The sequence below is a fragment of the Priapulus caudatus genome, unplaced genomic scaffold (assembly GCF_000485595.1).
Source record: "Priapulus caudatus unplaced genomic scaffold, Priapulus_caudatus-5.0.1 Scaffold17, whole genome shotgun sequence".
NCBI lineage: Eukaryota > Metazoa > Priapulida > Priapulimorpha > Priapulimorphida > Priapulidae > Priapulus > Priapulus caudatus.
The window spans coordinates 313,727-328,469 of NW_014577078.1; the positions used below are offsets into that span (position 1 = coordinate 313,727).

The 14,743-nt window shown below is 40.8% G+C and overlaps 2 protein-coding genes across 4 annotated transcripts in view; both read left to right on the forward strand.

The window, feature by feature from the left end:
- LOC106811006 (spliceosome-associated protein CWC15 homolog) overlaps positions 1-1,101 on the forward strand; it is a 17,223-nt gene extending 16,122 nt beyond the window's left edge. Inside the window, exon 7 of the mRNA XM_014814518.1 lies at positions 891-1,101. Coding sequence (XP_014670004.1) covers positions 891-1,014 — 124 coding nt within the window. The 3' untranslated portion in view covers positions 1,015-1,101. The remainder of the gene's footprint in view (positions 1-890) is intronic.
- An 8,639-nt stretch (positions 1,102-9,740) lies between these two features.
- The window catches only part of LOC106810665 (transcriptional coactivator YAP1-like), a 75,301-nt gene continuing 70,298 nt past the window's right edge, over positions 9,741-14,743 (forward strand). The window contains exon 1 of one of the 3 annotated variants that reach the window (XM_014814107.1): positions 9,741-10,405. In XM_014814107.1, the coding sequence (XP_014669593.1) occupies positions 9,978-10,405 (428 nt within the window). In that variant the 5' untranslated portion in view covers positions 9,741-9,977. The remainder of the gene's footprint in view (positions 10,406-14,743) is intronic. The other 2 variants (XM_014814101.1, XM_014814114.1) reach the window with 2 other exon arrangements.

Here is a 14,743-nt window from a genome sequence, read left to right on the forward strand (position 1 = left end):
AAATCACCATCCGGTCGCTCTGACTACGCCACCTGACGGAATCTCACGAATACATAACAAAAATAATTTTACTTCTAATCACTAATGCTTTCTCCACGTCCACGAGGCATCCAACTTGCGTGCATAATGCTAATTATTGCACTCTAGTGCCGAATTTCGGCGAAAAAAAATGCCAAAAAAGGCCTTTTCTAGAGACGAAGTAGTGCAACGGTGAACAATCGCGGACGCTTACTGTTATACGCCTCCTATACAGGCGACCGTACAGTGGCGACATGCTGCATGGCGCCGCCACTGTATTGCTAACATCATTTTAAGAAAGGCAGCGGTTAGTTTTGGACCTAGATTTTCCGTTTTGGATTTGAGCATGGTATGGCCCGACTCCTGGGCCCGACCAATATATATATGCTAAGAAAAATGAGGGCTTGATTGGGTCCGACTGAGTGAAATACTTGTCAGATACAGGCCAAGTGGCAAAATATACCGTTTTTTTAATAAGGCAACTTTTGCAAAAAGGGCACTTTGCGTGGGAAGGGGGGGGGGTGCGCACCCTCTGCACCCCCCTGGATCCGCCCCTGATACTTGTGATAGTCATAACTATCTATGTTTCTGACAATGTACCCTTTGACCGGGTGCATGGGCAAGGGGGGGGGGATTTACTGGACTAGTTTTGGGGGTTTTACAGTTTTCCATTCTCATGCATACCTAACTAACATGGTTCTGATTCTAGCATAGCTAGGAAATTTGCAGCCCTTCCTGATAGAAATTAACTGTATTTAGCAATATTGACTTTTGAGTCAATGTAACAATCTATATTGTTAAAAATCCATTCATGGTATGAGACTCGGAGGTATTTCTGTTTGATGCTAATAGTTTAATTTCGAACTTTTCAGGTGGGATGATGATGTTGTTTTTAAGAACTGCGCCAAGGGACTTGAAAATAAGACAGGCAGGTTCGTCAATGATACGCTGCGCTCAGAATTCCACAAAAAATTCATGGATAAGTACATCAAATAAACATACAAATGATAGTCCTTGCATTCTTTAATGTATCTCTTCCATAACTACCACAAAATCCCTAAATATATAATAGATTTAAAAGGATCTGTAGTGTTGGTTATATGTGTATGTCTATTTTTTCACTTGCCAGTTTTGCATTGCATACACGCATGCATGTGTACACATTTGCACATGCACACATTCAATATTGTACATCAAACACAGTATTGTTTTTAGGGTTACTATAATGAAAGGACATATTTAGGACGATTATATATACATATAATAAGCTAATAATACGTAGTGTATAATGGGAAAACAGGGGAATAGTGCTATTTCACAGCAAAATTGTATTATTTTAAATGCAAGTCTAGAATAAGTTGATAGTATTGCATTAAGCAGCATTCTTTCCTAACTAAAACAAGACCAACCACTTGTCACTTCGACACTCCTAGGCGGAGCTATCGGATTGTAATTTTAGCTCATCCAGACGTTACAGGCATGTAGGAATCGAGTTTAACACGTGACTCTCGTCCATAGAAATAATATAGGTAGATTATAATTATTAGCTAATAAATATAGGCCACGGCTACCGGACGCGCAGCTCCCAGGCTACGCGTCCGGTCATACATTTCTTATGTGAACCCAACTATATTTTTTCAGTAAAAACAATAAACAATATGTTGGTCTAGTGATAAGAGCCAAACGTTACATGTGCTTACCGAAGTGTTATTCTTACATGGCATATGACACTGAATAATGCAGTTCGTCTTTGTATAAATTGCGGAATCTTTCACACAGCATGGCAGTGACTCATAAATGTATGATAATAGATTTTAATGCAGGTGCAAATCGTGAAGGTTAAGGAGCTGTGTAAGAAACTGACGTACGGACAATATAGAAGTGAAATGGCCAAAAATACGGGTTTACACTAGTTTACTATAATCTGTCGTAATAACGAATGCACAAACAAATAGGTTACAAACTGGGGGTGAAATAGTTTTCATATAGGCCCCCTACGCATGCATATAAATATGTAATAGATAGCTAAAAAGATTGCGTTAGATGGTATTCTGCATGAAACTATAATGAATATCCGCATTACAAAAGTTGTGTTTATTCGCTATTAAGCCTACTGAAACATCAATATCGTACTATATAACTATTGTACTAACAGATAGCAGGCAGTGTTATCAGTAAGGACGGTGACTGTGACCCGGACTGTGAGCGGCCTCACTCGATCGGAATCATCGGAAAACATAGTTTATTGACTACACTACAATATGGGGTTTCAAAAACTATCATGATAGTTCCGAGGTGGTTTGGGCTGAACTTGATTTGCCTCTTCGTGTCCATTTTCTGTATGTTAAACCTATAACCCTTCATCAAATTTATCATGGTTAATTTGGATAAATTATTTTTACTGCGGTGAAATCATGTGCACTAAAAGTTAAGGTCTCTGTTTGGGTAAAAGGGCTTTAATTTTTACCGCAGAATTATTTCTACTATGAATACTTTCTAGTGTGCGTGTGTGTGTGTGTCGCGCGCAGCACGTAGCTGCGTGTGTGTGTGTGTTGGTGCTGTGTGGAGAGTGTGTATGTGTGTGTGTGGTGTGTGTGTGATGTGTGTGTGTGTGTGTGTGTGTGTGTGTGTGTGTGTGTGTGTGGTGGTGTGTGTGTGGTGTGTATGTGTGTGGTGCGCACGTGCGCGGTGTCATTAGTTGTGCGCTGCGCGCGTGTGTGTGTGTGTGTGTGTGTGTGTGTGATGTGCGCGAGCGTGTGCGTGTGTGTGCGTGTATTGTGTGTGGCTTGTGTGGGAACGGGACTTGAACCAAACTGGCCAGTGGTTTCAAAAAAAAAAATAAGATAATAAAAAGAAGACTCATATTTACTCTTATTTTATGTACCTCTATCGCCGAATATTTTACCGTCAATCCTTTAAATGCTCCTGCAACATGTCACGAACACGATCTGTTATATATATTAATATCATGATATATATATATATATAATATTATAATATAACACCTACCAATTAAAAATTATAAGGTGACTTGGATGGGAGTGAATTACATTCCGACGCACTACGCACCGCCCCCAGGTCTTCCAGTCACACATGTCAAATAACTTGTATTGGATGTATGTGACTTTTTAGCTCATCTGACATAGTCAGATGCAGCTTTGTAGAAATCCTTCATCGTCCCGTCCCGATCGTCCGTGCGTCGGCGTCACAGTTGGGCAGCAAATCTTAACGCTCGACGTACGGTCACCTGATATTCGGGAAGTGGGGGGGTAATCCGAAAACGAGTTGGATGTCGAAGCTGGGGGTCAAAGTCAAGGTCAAGAGGTGTAAAAGAAGGGAACATTCACCCCTTAACTTAAGGTATAGGGAGAAGATGCAGGATTGCGGCACAATCTAAACCGGCTCGCCTAGGCTCGTGATAGTCGGCGTATACATCAATGGTAGAAAAGCCATCACTGGTGCCCGAAATCTGGAGGTCAACAGGTCAAAGGCAGTGGGCACAGGGCAGATTTAGACTATTTCTGAGGACATGGTCTGAAGAGCGATTTGAAAAACTTTTTGTTTCAGCGTGACCTAGCATTTTTATTGGCTTTATGAAAGGAGCGCATGAAATGGTCCCTTCTTGCTGACATGCGAAGAGTAAGTGTCGGATAACCTTTTGACCCTCAAGAGGAGGGTTAAACATGGAGTATTGTTGACTGTTAACAAAGGAGTGAACTGCTTTTTGCTATTAGAGCCCGCCTCCCCCCCATCGCCTCCCCTTCCCCATCCCCCACCCATCCGCCCCCGCCCCATTACCCCCAACCCTCCCCGACACCCCCTTCCCCACTCGTCCCCCTCCCTCCATAGACGATTAGTGGGCGGTGTCCTAACAATGAATGTGTATCGCAACTGCGTGTTGCATATCTGCCGCGCTAAAAACAAATGTGGTACTACGCAGACTGAATATTTGAGTTTATAATCGTAGGCAACAGAACCGTCAGATGAGCCCAAGACCTCTGCGGCTCTTGTTTGGATTACTTGATAATATAAACTAATTAATAATGTATCACATGACATTTCAATTGAATAAGTTAATAAACAAACAGTATACAGCAAAACAATACAAACGGGCCGCCCAAGAATGAACGTTTTGTAAATAAACTTATTGAAACCAGCCGACAATATAATATTGTGAATAAACATATTATACATTATATACATTAATTACAGTAATATGTATTACATTATGTATGTATTAATTGTGTAATACCATTACGATTATATACATTATAATATACATAATTATGTTTCTACATTGTGTATACACATTGATTATATACATTATATACCATTATGCAGATATAATTATATATCATGCATCAACAATGTTTTATTAATTGTAACGAAATATTAACTACGATAATAACTATTTAATTGTCAAGTGGTATCAATCCATTGCATAGTAATAAGTCCTTAAATACCATATAACAATAAACAAATAAACACACGCGCACGCACAGACACACACACACCACAACACACACACAACTACACACACTGCAGCACACGCACCACCGGCGCACGTACACACGCAGAAGCACACGCGTACTCACACGCACACACGACGCAATGCAAAACACACACCCCCCGCAGCGCGGCACGCCACACACACACACACACCACAATGCGCGCGCACAACACACTCACGGCACGTAACAATACGCACGACACACTCACCGCACGCGACGACACACACATACACACCCGGATCGCGCCACCTACACAACTCAAACGGTCGCGACGGTACATACCAACGAGCACACCACGCGCAACAGACGCACGCACACGCCACATACACACACATCACACACACACGCACTGCACGGCGCAACGTACAACGACGCAAAGCCACACGCAGTAATCTCACACGCACACACACGCCCCCGCGCGCCCCCGAAAGCACGCACACATCACACAATGCGCGCCACAACGCACACTCACGCGACGTACATACCACAGCACACTCACGCGCAACAGCGCACAGCACACAGCGCACAGCACACACACCGCGCCGCGTCCAGTGAGGTCGACACAACCACATAAATAATAATATATATATATATATATAATTATATATTAGTTATTTGAGGGGGGGATACCGGGTATTTCTCGGGACGCGGCAATTGGGCCATTTTAAAATTACCTGGAACTGGAAATGTCAGATAAATTTTCCGTGATCGGGCGAATAGAAAGTCCATCGGGACGTGAAAAGACCCTCTAAAATTGTCTGGGATCTATCTGGGAAAATTGTCGTCAATTCGTCGGGATTTCAATCTGGCGCTAATATTTTGTAAAATATTCAAAAAAAAAAAATATTTTTTTATTAATATGCCCAGATAAATAATAGTATGTAAATATTGAAGTATTTATGTTAGTGTTTAAAACCGTAAACTACTGAATTTCCTGAAACATGTCTACATAAGTTTCCATGGAAACTGAATTGGATTTATTTGAGATGGGAAACTGGGGAATATGGGGTGTTTTTTGCTGGGAAAGTGGGAAATGTACGCCCCCCGTTCCGCCCCTCATATTTATAAATTTACTAAACAGCTAAATGCTACTGCTAAAAGTACCACGTGCACGAAAGCAACATGGTAAATTGTAGGTTGTGCTTAATAGTCTTTATCCATGTAAAGAACACGTGTGTTTGTAAACATTCTATAGCTTTTACAAACATGTATGTGTTTAACGACTTTACGTGATATTTATAGAGCCGTCAATAGTAAATTACGCTCCAATAGCGTCAGCAAGAACTGTACGCGAGGTCATGCCAGTCGCAAATCAACGTTAGCAGCCGGAACCGGAACCGTGCTGGCTAAAAAGTTCTCCCGCTAAGGAACGCCTCGTCCAGAGTATCAAATTAGTATCATACATAAGGCGCGTTCATACGACGTTTTTTGGCCCGACAGCCTAATTAGGCCGGTGCCAGATTTTGGTCTCATCGCGAAAACGTCCGGACGCAGGCCCGAGCCAACTTTTAGCACCAAGCTTTCGGCGAGGGGGAAAAAAAGTAGAGCGGTTAGAATCGGTTGAGCGTAGATGCCCGGCCGAGTGTCGAATCGTGTAAGGCCTACTTCGACTAAATAAAGTCCAAAACAGTATAAAAAATATCGAAAAAATTTGATCAGGATCACGTTTCAAGATTGATTAATAAACTCGGACGTAAGTAAACCACTCTAATGCGTAAACAATGCCCATCTCACGACATATCTGCCAAAGATCTGTGAAGATATTTGTCCAATAAGAATTTATTTGAATTTGAATTTGAATTGACAGACATATTCACTGCGTAACGTGTGAACGCCGACTACAAACCGGCCGCGAGCGCCAGAATTTGGCAGCCGAGGCGTTTTTGCTATCCCACGGCGGTGGAGGGAGGTCACGTGAATACAACGTTGACGATGACGTTAACACGTTAACCCTACAACGGTAACCTCACTCCAACATGCGCCAACACTGAACACTCACACTAAATATAATAATGTGTCGCCACGCTATGATATACGGCATTGTGATCCAGCAAAAAATAACACCTATGGTGTGGGGACAGAATATCATAGATGGCAAAAACCCTAACGCCTATACCCGTAATCCCTAACGCCTAATCCAACCCTAACGCTAATCGCTAACCCTAACCCTAACCCTGACCCTAACCCTAATCCTACACTACGCAACACTAGTGCTGGCCACATTGCGCGTCACCTCCCTCCGCGCCCGTGGGATAGCATTACCCATTTTGTTCGAGCCAAACAGCATCGGAACCGTGTGAACGCGACATATAGATACATGTGTTTGTATATATCCAGCCCGTAGCCAGGGGGGGTTTCGGGGGGTTCGAAACGAAACCCCCCCCCCGAGCCATCCCCCCCCCCACCCCACCAAGAAAAAAAAAATTAAGTTGAAATTTTGGCAAGAATTTCACCTCAGGTCGCTCCCATTTTAGTGTAATAATTGCAAAACTGCCGATACGTGCGGGAGGGTGAACAGTGAAGCACCCCCCTCCCACACTCCTAACCCCCCGCTCGGATCCGCTTGGCTTCCCTCGGCCTGGTCGGCTTCGCGCCTATGGAGCAGGGGCGTGTTTGGGGGGCCAGGAGTCCCGATCCCCCCCCCTTCGCGTGCTCGCAACTTTGGGTTACGGTTAGACCCCCCCTGGTACAAATCCTGTACACGCCCCTGCCGACAAATTGCCAAACATTGAAAAACGAACCCCCCAATAGAAAAGCGGCTACGGGCCATGTATATCTTGTGGTATAATTATAGAGACAGGTGATCCAATCTGCGCTACGTACCGTGAAGTGGCGAAGTACACCATCTGTAAACGCCCCCCTACAATACCCGCCGATCGGCTGCCGCGCTGAGGGATCAGCAATCCCATGATTGTTATATCAGATATTATCTACAAATGCCACTATAAAATTCTACATTAGGGTCAGAAGAAACGGAAGTTGGAAGCGGAGCTGTTTAGTGCTGCCACGTAGTGGGACAATCAAGAACTACGAGTAGAAACGACATTCACCATATTGCCATACACTAAGAATCTATATATAATATATATATATAAAGTTTGGGGTAAAAGTTGTTGTAGGCCGAATTAGTCCGTATCGCATAATCTAGAGAACTCCCGCAGCCTAGAGGAAAACTAAAAATGATATTTCAGATCAGGCACGCTGGGAGGTGTTCTGGGCTGAAACAAAAATTTTAAAAAGTTAAAAAATTGATACAAATTCTATTAATCAATAGATGGCGTAAACCCGAAAAAGTTGCGTATTTGACAATTTATTTTGCACGTTATCAGACCGAGGCTAATCACAAAAGTGCAAATTATATTTATCACCTAAATGCTATTTAAGCCGAACGAGTATTCATTGTAGGGCAAATTTTATCCATATTATAACTGAAACATTGTCTTTATAAGATATTACACATGCCTTGGTTGCTTTTAAATGAAATAAATAAGAAAACACCCTCGGTCTGTAGCCCTTGGCTGGAAAGTCGGTTTTGCGCCAAGCTTATCAGATCGTGCGCTTGAGCTGGCGCCACCCGTCTTTGTATATCAAACTGTAGTCGTTAGTGTTAAAACCATTTTTTTAAATATTTCTAATGGTGATTGAACCATGAAACTTCTTTATGTAGCGTAATTATAACCTAAATTAGCTCAAAATAATCCCGCTAGAACCTAGAGTAAACTCTCCCTTTAATGTCTTTTATCTTTTAATGTCTTTTTATTTTTTACTGTTTTTGGTGGGATGGGATGGCATGCGATGGCATGCGATGGGATGGCATGGCATGGGATGGCATGGGATGGCATGGCATGGTATGTCATGGGATGGCATGGAATGGCATGGGATGCGATGAGATGAGATGGGATGAGATGGGATGGGATGGGATGGATGGATGGATGCATGGATGGATGCATGGATAGATAGATAGTTAGATTTTTTTGGGTATTTTCCTTTCAACCAAGCGGTCACCAACTGAGTAACGCCACTGATTTTCCTGGGCAACGCCGGGTATCCCGCTAGTATAGTTATATATATATAATAAGATATTCTTAGTCAGAGCACGTATATCACATACGTGCTCTGTCTTAGTCTATGCTACTACTATGCGGAGAAGTCGCCATTTATCAAAAACGGCGTTATAAGGCTGATGAGTAGGCCTACCGTTGGTTTCCCGATCGAAATATATTGGCAGTATGTTAGCAGTATATTATTTCTATTGGGTTCCGCAATGGCTGACAAGTTAAGAATACACCAAGGAAATATATTGAGATACTAGTTTAACTAGTGTACGTATTATTTCTATTGGATATATCAAACCACATACCAAATACAATAAGAAGGGACAAACGCTAAACAACAACGACAGGCGTAATCTATATAGGAGTACTCTTGATCTGAGAACAATATATACACATAAGATCAAATGCCAGCAATTATATATATTGATGCTATAATTAATTATTTTTGTTGTTATTATTATTATAATTATTATTAGCTCTTGACAAGATGTATATTCTGTTCTCAGCTCAATGACAAAATATTCCCGCATACACGCGCGCTCTCTCCTGCTACACCTCTTCCTTTTTTCTGTCTCAGACAGATGAGCACCGTCGTTCTGCGGCACTAGTTTACTGAGGAATTGAGGCTGCTAGGCGTACTATTAACGGCAGTGATATTACCTTGACAGTTGTCATCGCTATAATATATGACATTAGACAATGGGACCGCTCACCAAAATGAACTCGAGTATGATGGTTCAAATTACTCATTTACTGTTAAAATTCGTCGTTACAAACTCGGTACGTGATTAACACTAATATTCTCTCGCGAACTCTGAGCCAGAGTATGACATACTATCAGGAGTTAATAAAGACAAATTTGTCTTTATTAACTCCTGATTGATTGATTGATTGCTATGGATATGCATCGATACCGTAATCGGGCGACATGCATAGAGACGCTCGTATGCATGCTCGTATGTACCGAAAGCGGACGATGACGTCACCCGGACCGGATATCTTCAAACAAATTGGCCTGTATCACTGCGCATATGTCCGGTTCAAGTAATTTCCTTTTACGGGTAAAAATGTGTAGAAAAGTGACAAATAATTACGTAATCGAGTGCGTTACATGTCAGCGCATACTTAGTAGTATTTGCAATGTTCTTTCAAACTTGTGAAAAAGTTAGTTCAGTGCGGATGTAGCAAGCACATCTGGTGTGTGATGTGTTCGCGCAATCACTGCTAATGTAGTTCGACGCAGAGGGCAGATATTACTGGAAAGCCAAAGGAAAAGATCTGAGTACTGTCCCCTCTCGCTCGTTATAAGTTTTATGTTGCTTTTTTTGCGTTTGAGCAACTCGTGTCGTTCACAGCTCAGGGCACACGCAGTCGGTGTAACACTTGGACCGATATGGAGCCCAAAAAAGGCACCCAAGTGATCCATGTGCGAGGTGATTCGGACTCGGAACTGGAGGCGCTTTTTAAAGTTGCCCTGTCACCAGATCCAAAGAATCATAGCCTTCCGATGAGGAATAGGAAACTTCCCGAATCGTTCTGGAAGCCACCAGAAACAGGATCAAGGTCATGCAACCATAGTAGGGAGAGCAGTACCGATTCGACACACCTCATGAGAGCACCACCCCCTGGACTTGTCTCGTCGCATTCTCGAGCTCAGTCGTCGCCGGCAAGTATGCAACAGTCTCAGCTGAGTACCCCACAGACGCCACCCCACCACTCCCAACACATCAGACAACACTCAGAGATACCTGATCACATACCCTTGCCACCCGGATGGGAAGTTGCCACAATGCCAAAAACAGGACAAAGATATTTTATCAAGTGAGTACACTATTAAAAAAAACTGGGTATAGCTACTCTACCATAAAGTCGACTAGAATTTTACAGCACTTAGTAACATTGCCATTGCCATTGGTTTATTGCCTCCTGTGACCACACTGCACACATATTAATTTTTGTTATTTTCTTTATATTCCGTACAGACTGCAAATTTGATCGTACATCAAACTAGTCCGGGCCAGTCGTGTGCCAAATTTTTGCAGTGTGTACACGCTATCCTGGACTAAATACACGCTGGTCCGGACTAAGTTAGTCCCGCAAATGGAGGTGGGCCAGGCTCGCTTCAAAGCGTGCTAAGGTAGTCCGTACTAAGTTAGTCAGCACTAAATTGCGTCGGTACGCAATCCGGGGCCAGGCGCCGGCTAAATTTCGATATACACCTGTGCATAGCCCTGTTTGGGTCAGATAAAAGTACTGTAGATGTCTGCTGAGTGATGTAATAAGCTAAACTGAGCATGCCAGGGGTCGAAATAAGCGATGGTCGATCCGATGGTTCGAGGCCATCAAATAACCAGGAGGACCATCAGATTTTCAAAGTCAATGGTCCGACGGACCGGACCGTTATGGCCATATGGGTTCAACTAAATTCTACTGAAACAACTTTATTAACCAATATACTATTGAAGTGAATAAACAATTACTGTATCATTTGATACATTCATTGTAGGTGAATAATTTCCATTTTATCACCATGTAAAATCTCTTTCTTACGCTTGCACGCCACATTACTTTTAGAGAACAATTTGAAATTTAGGAGGATCAGCTAAAATTTAGGAGGACCATCTAAATTTCAAACTAGATGGTCATGTGTACCATCTCTTTTTTTCTCCTTATTTCTAACCCTGGCATGCGCAGACAACCCGGGCTAACGTAGCCTGGATCAGCATTTTGTGTGTCTGCTCCGATATAGTGCACACCTGGCCCGGGCCTGGCCCAGACTAGTTTGATGTGGGATCAAATTTTGCATATATACCAGTTGGGATTTAGACTATCAGTATGGTTCATGTATATAAGCGCTGACCACGATTCATTTTCGCAATGTGCGAAATGTGCAAATGTGGACAGCTCTTATATCCTTGGGCTATAAGTATTACTGTTCAATTTATTTCTTGTTATTACTTCTCTATTAATTTTTATGGGTAGTGACGTGGGTACGTCCTGCACAAAGCCTGCACCTCCGTATTTCACCTACACCGCATATTTTTTTTGCAGGAATGAAAGTGCTTCCATTGTAGAGTAAAATAGTTAGCACAAAATATGATTTAACTTCGTATTTTTAACCAATAACTTCACACCTATATACACATATAAAAAGGGAGATTTCAGTTAGTGTTACATAATCATGAAGCCAACAGTATAGATCACATCTCTTAAAATTGCATCTGGTCACATGATTGTGTAAAACCCAGTTTGTGCATAGGTGTGATGTTATTGGGTAAAAATACAAAGTTAACCAATTTTTTACCCCACATAAACGTAATGGTTTCAAACAATGTTCCTACTTGTTCTAGTATTTTTCTGAAAACTACAATACTTACTGGTATTGCTTGCGTAACAGCAAGTGTCTAAAGTAAGGCTAACATGTCTTAGAACACTCAGGAATCATTTTCACAAACATATACCAATTGAAATCGTTTACATCATGTTGAGGCAGTTACCTGAGAATACCACTTGTTTCTTGCAAGACCAAGTACCTGTACTTTCACATGGTAACTTGAAGTAAGCAATAGAGATGTTGTAGCAGTCTAGAACCACTACTTCGAAATGAGATGCACTTTTGTATGGTTGTTTCCAATTTCAAGGATGTTGTCACTATACAAAAGATTGTCACTACATACTATTTTATATACCATAACAGCATAAACATGTTGCTTGTTCGCTATTAGATGAGAATGTATTTTGCTATATTTTACTCAATTGCACAGTTATATGAAATAATTCATTTAATGCCCTGCCACTTTGTCACTGTTCCTATTTTATTATTTCACGAATTGCGGGTTAATATAAAAAAAACAATTTTTAAAATATGGAATTGCAGATGGCTAAGCTTCAAATCTCACCCGCAATAACCCCTGCCTAGGTTCCCCACCCATGCCACGATAAATATCCACAAAAATGTTACACTACGTTTCTGGTACATTTCTGTTACATATATACAGTGACCTCCGCTTTATTAGGGATTGGTTCAATGGGTGCAACGTTTTATGACATATCAGCCATTCCACCGTGACTACCTACAAAAATCCAACTTTTAATTGTCTGGCAGTCTTATATTAGCTTGCTGCTACTTGTTTAAAAAAAAAACTAAAAAAAACTATATGTTAGCATTGAAGTTATTAAAGTTCACCCACATTCAAGAAGCTGTGCTTCTTTAATAAAAGGGCTTATTTACATGAAATTTTGGATTTAAAGTTAAACCATTTCATTATTTCTCTTAATTAAAAAAAATGCATGTCACTAGCTCTCACTTCAGTTTTCAACTTTGGTGTATACACTTACGTGGAATGGCTGATATACAGTAAAAACCCGCGTATAAGAACATAGATTTTAAGAACATGTTAGGCTAAAATTTCCCATTTAGACCCCTTTACATAAGAACCTGTTTTAGGCTAAGATTTTAAAGTAGGTTCTTAATTTTCCATGCAGATGAAGACTTAAAAAGAAACACAGGTAAAATAAAAAAGACGAGCTCAACAATATCGATGCAATAACAATGCCAATGCCAATGCCAATGCCAATGCTCAACATTAACAATGCCAGCACCCTGGCATTGTTATTGAGACACAGTACTGCATTATTTACATATACAGTAAAAACCCGCATAAAAGAACACGTCGATTAAGAACACTCAGGCTGAAATGCGGTCAAAAAATTGCATATACATAAGAACACATTCAGCCTGAAAATACATGTATTTGTATTGACATCTCAACCATAACAAAAACCATAACTAAACTCTCCATATAACACCTTACACATAACACTACTGTACTGGTAACACATGCATCACAGTCACTAAGCCCGCGCGTAGCGCGGGTTTCAGCTAGTACATCTTAAAAGTGGAAACAATTAAGAACCTATTTAAGAACCTTTTGAGCCTAATTTTTCAGTAAGCACCATTTATATAAGAACATGTTGAGGCTAACTTGGAAAAATCTATGTTCTTATACGTGGGTTTTTACTGTATATGTCTTTGGAAAAATCTTTACGCTCATTATTTTAATCAGATAGACGAGACATAACCTCAATTAAATGGCATATTTTGTGCAAAATTTACTTGTATCGTAAAACGATCATTTCTTAAATGAATCGAAAATGAATAAATTCAGACAAATTTAGAACTTTTCACCTGTCAGTTTACATATTACTGATTACTTCAGCATGAAAATTAAGCCGTGTTTCTGCTGTTAACTTATTGGCTATAAAACAGTAAATGAACAGCTTGCATGCACCTGGTTTGTGATAATGGAATCCCTCCCACAAAACCAGTACATACGTATTTACGTGACACAAATATTTATAGACTAGTAGTATGGTACCTCTCTCAAAATATGTACAAATGTAAAGTACAGACAGTACCTAATGTAGAGACAGGGTGTTAGTCAATGGCATCTCGCAAGAGCAAAAATCACGCACTATTTTTGTTGACACATGTAAACAAATTATAATTTGAAATGCAGATTGGTGAACATGTTGGGAAAAAGAATAACGTGCGAGTGTTCTATGACATGTTAGCCTAACTATATATACTTACATATATATATGGATGGTTTTATGCATGAAGTACTGGTTAAAGAGTCAGAATGGTCAAGAAAATATGAAAACGGTTGGTAAAAACACGAGATATTCTCGCTTTAAGGGACCATTGTAAATCGATCATAAGCAAACAATTCTCGACTTTTCAGTGGATGCATCATGCGGATCATAATGAGATCACAAAATATTTGTTGAGCTATGTATACTGTACATAGTATCAGGAGTGTATCAATATTGATATTGATACACTCCTGATAGTATATATGTATTGTATAGTGTGTGGCTGTGTGCTGTTTAAATTATACATTATTGCATTAGGTACAAGTAGGGACGCATACATGTGTGACTGGAGAAGTGTTCACCCCTTAATCTGACCACCAGTGACCTCTTATAAAAATTAAAGTTTTCTTGATTTCCAACCTGTCCCGATAAGGTGCATAGGCCCTACAGGCGCATACCACTGTTGAATTTGGTATCACATTGAAGTGTAGTTTAAAAAATGATTATCTATAAAAAATGAAAAATAAAAACGTAGACTTATTAGATCGCACCTACCAGAGGAAA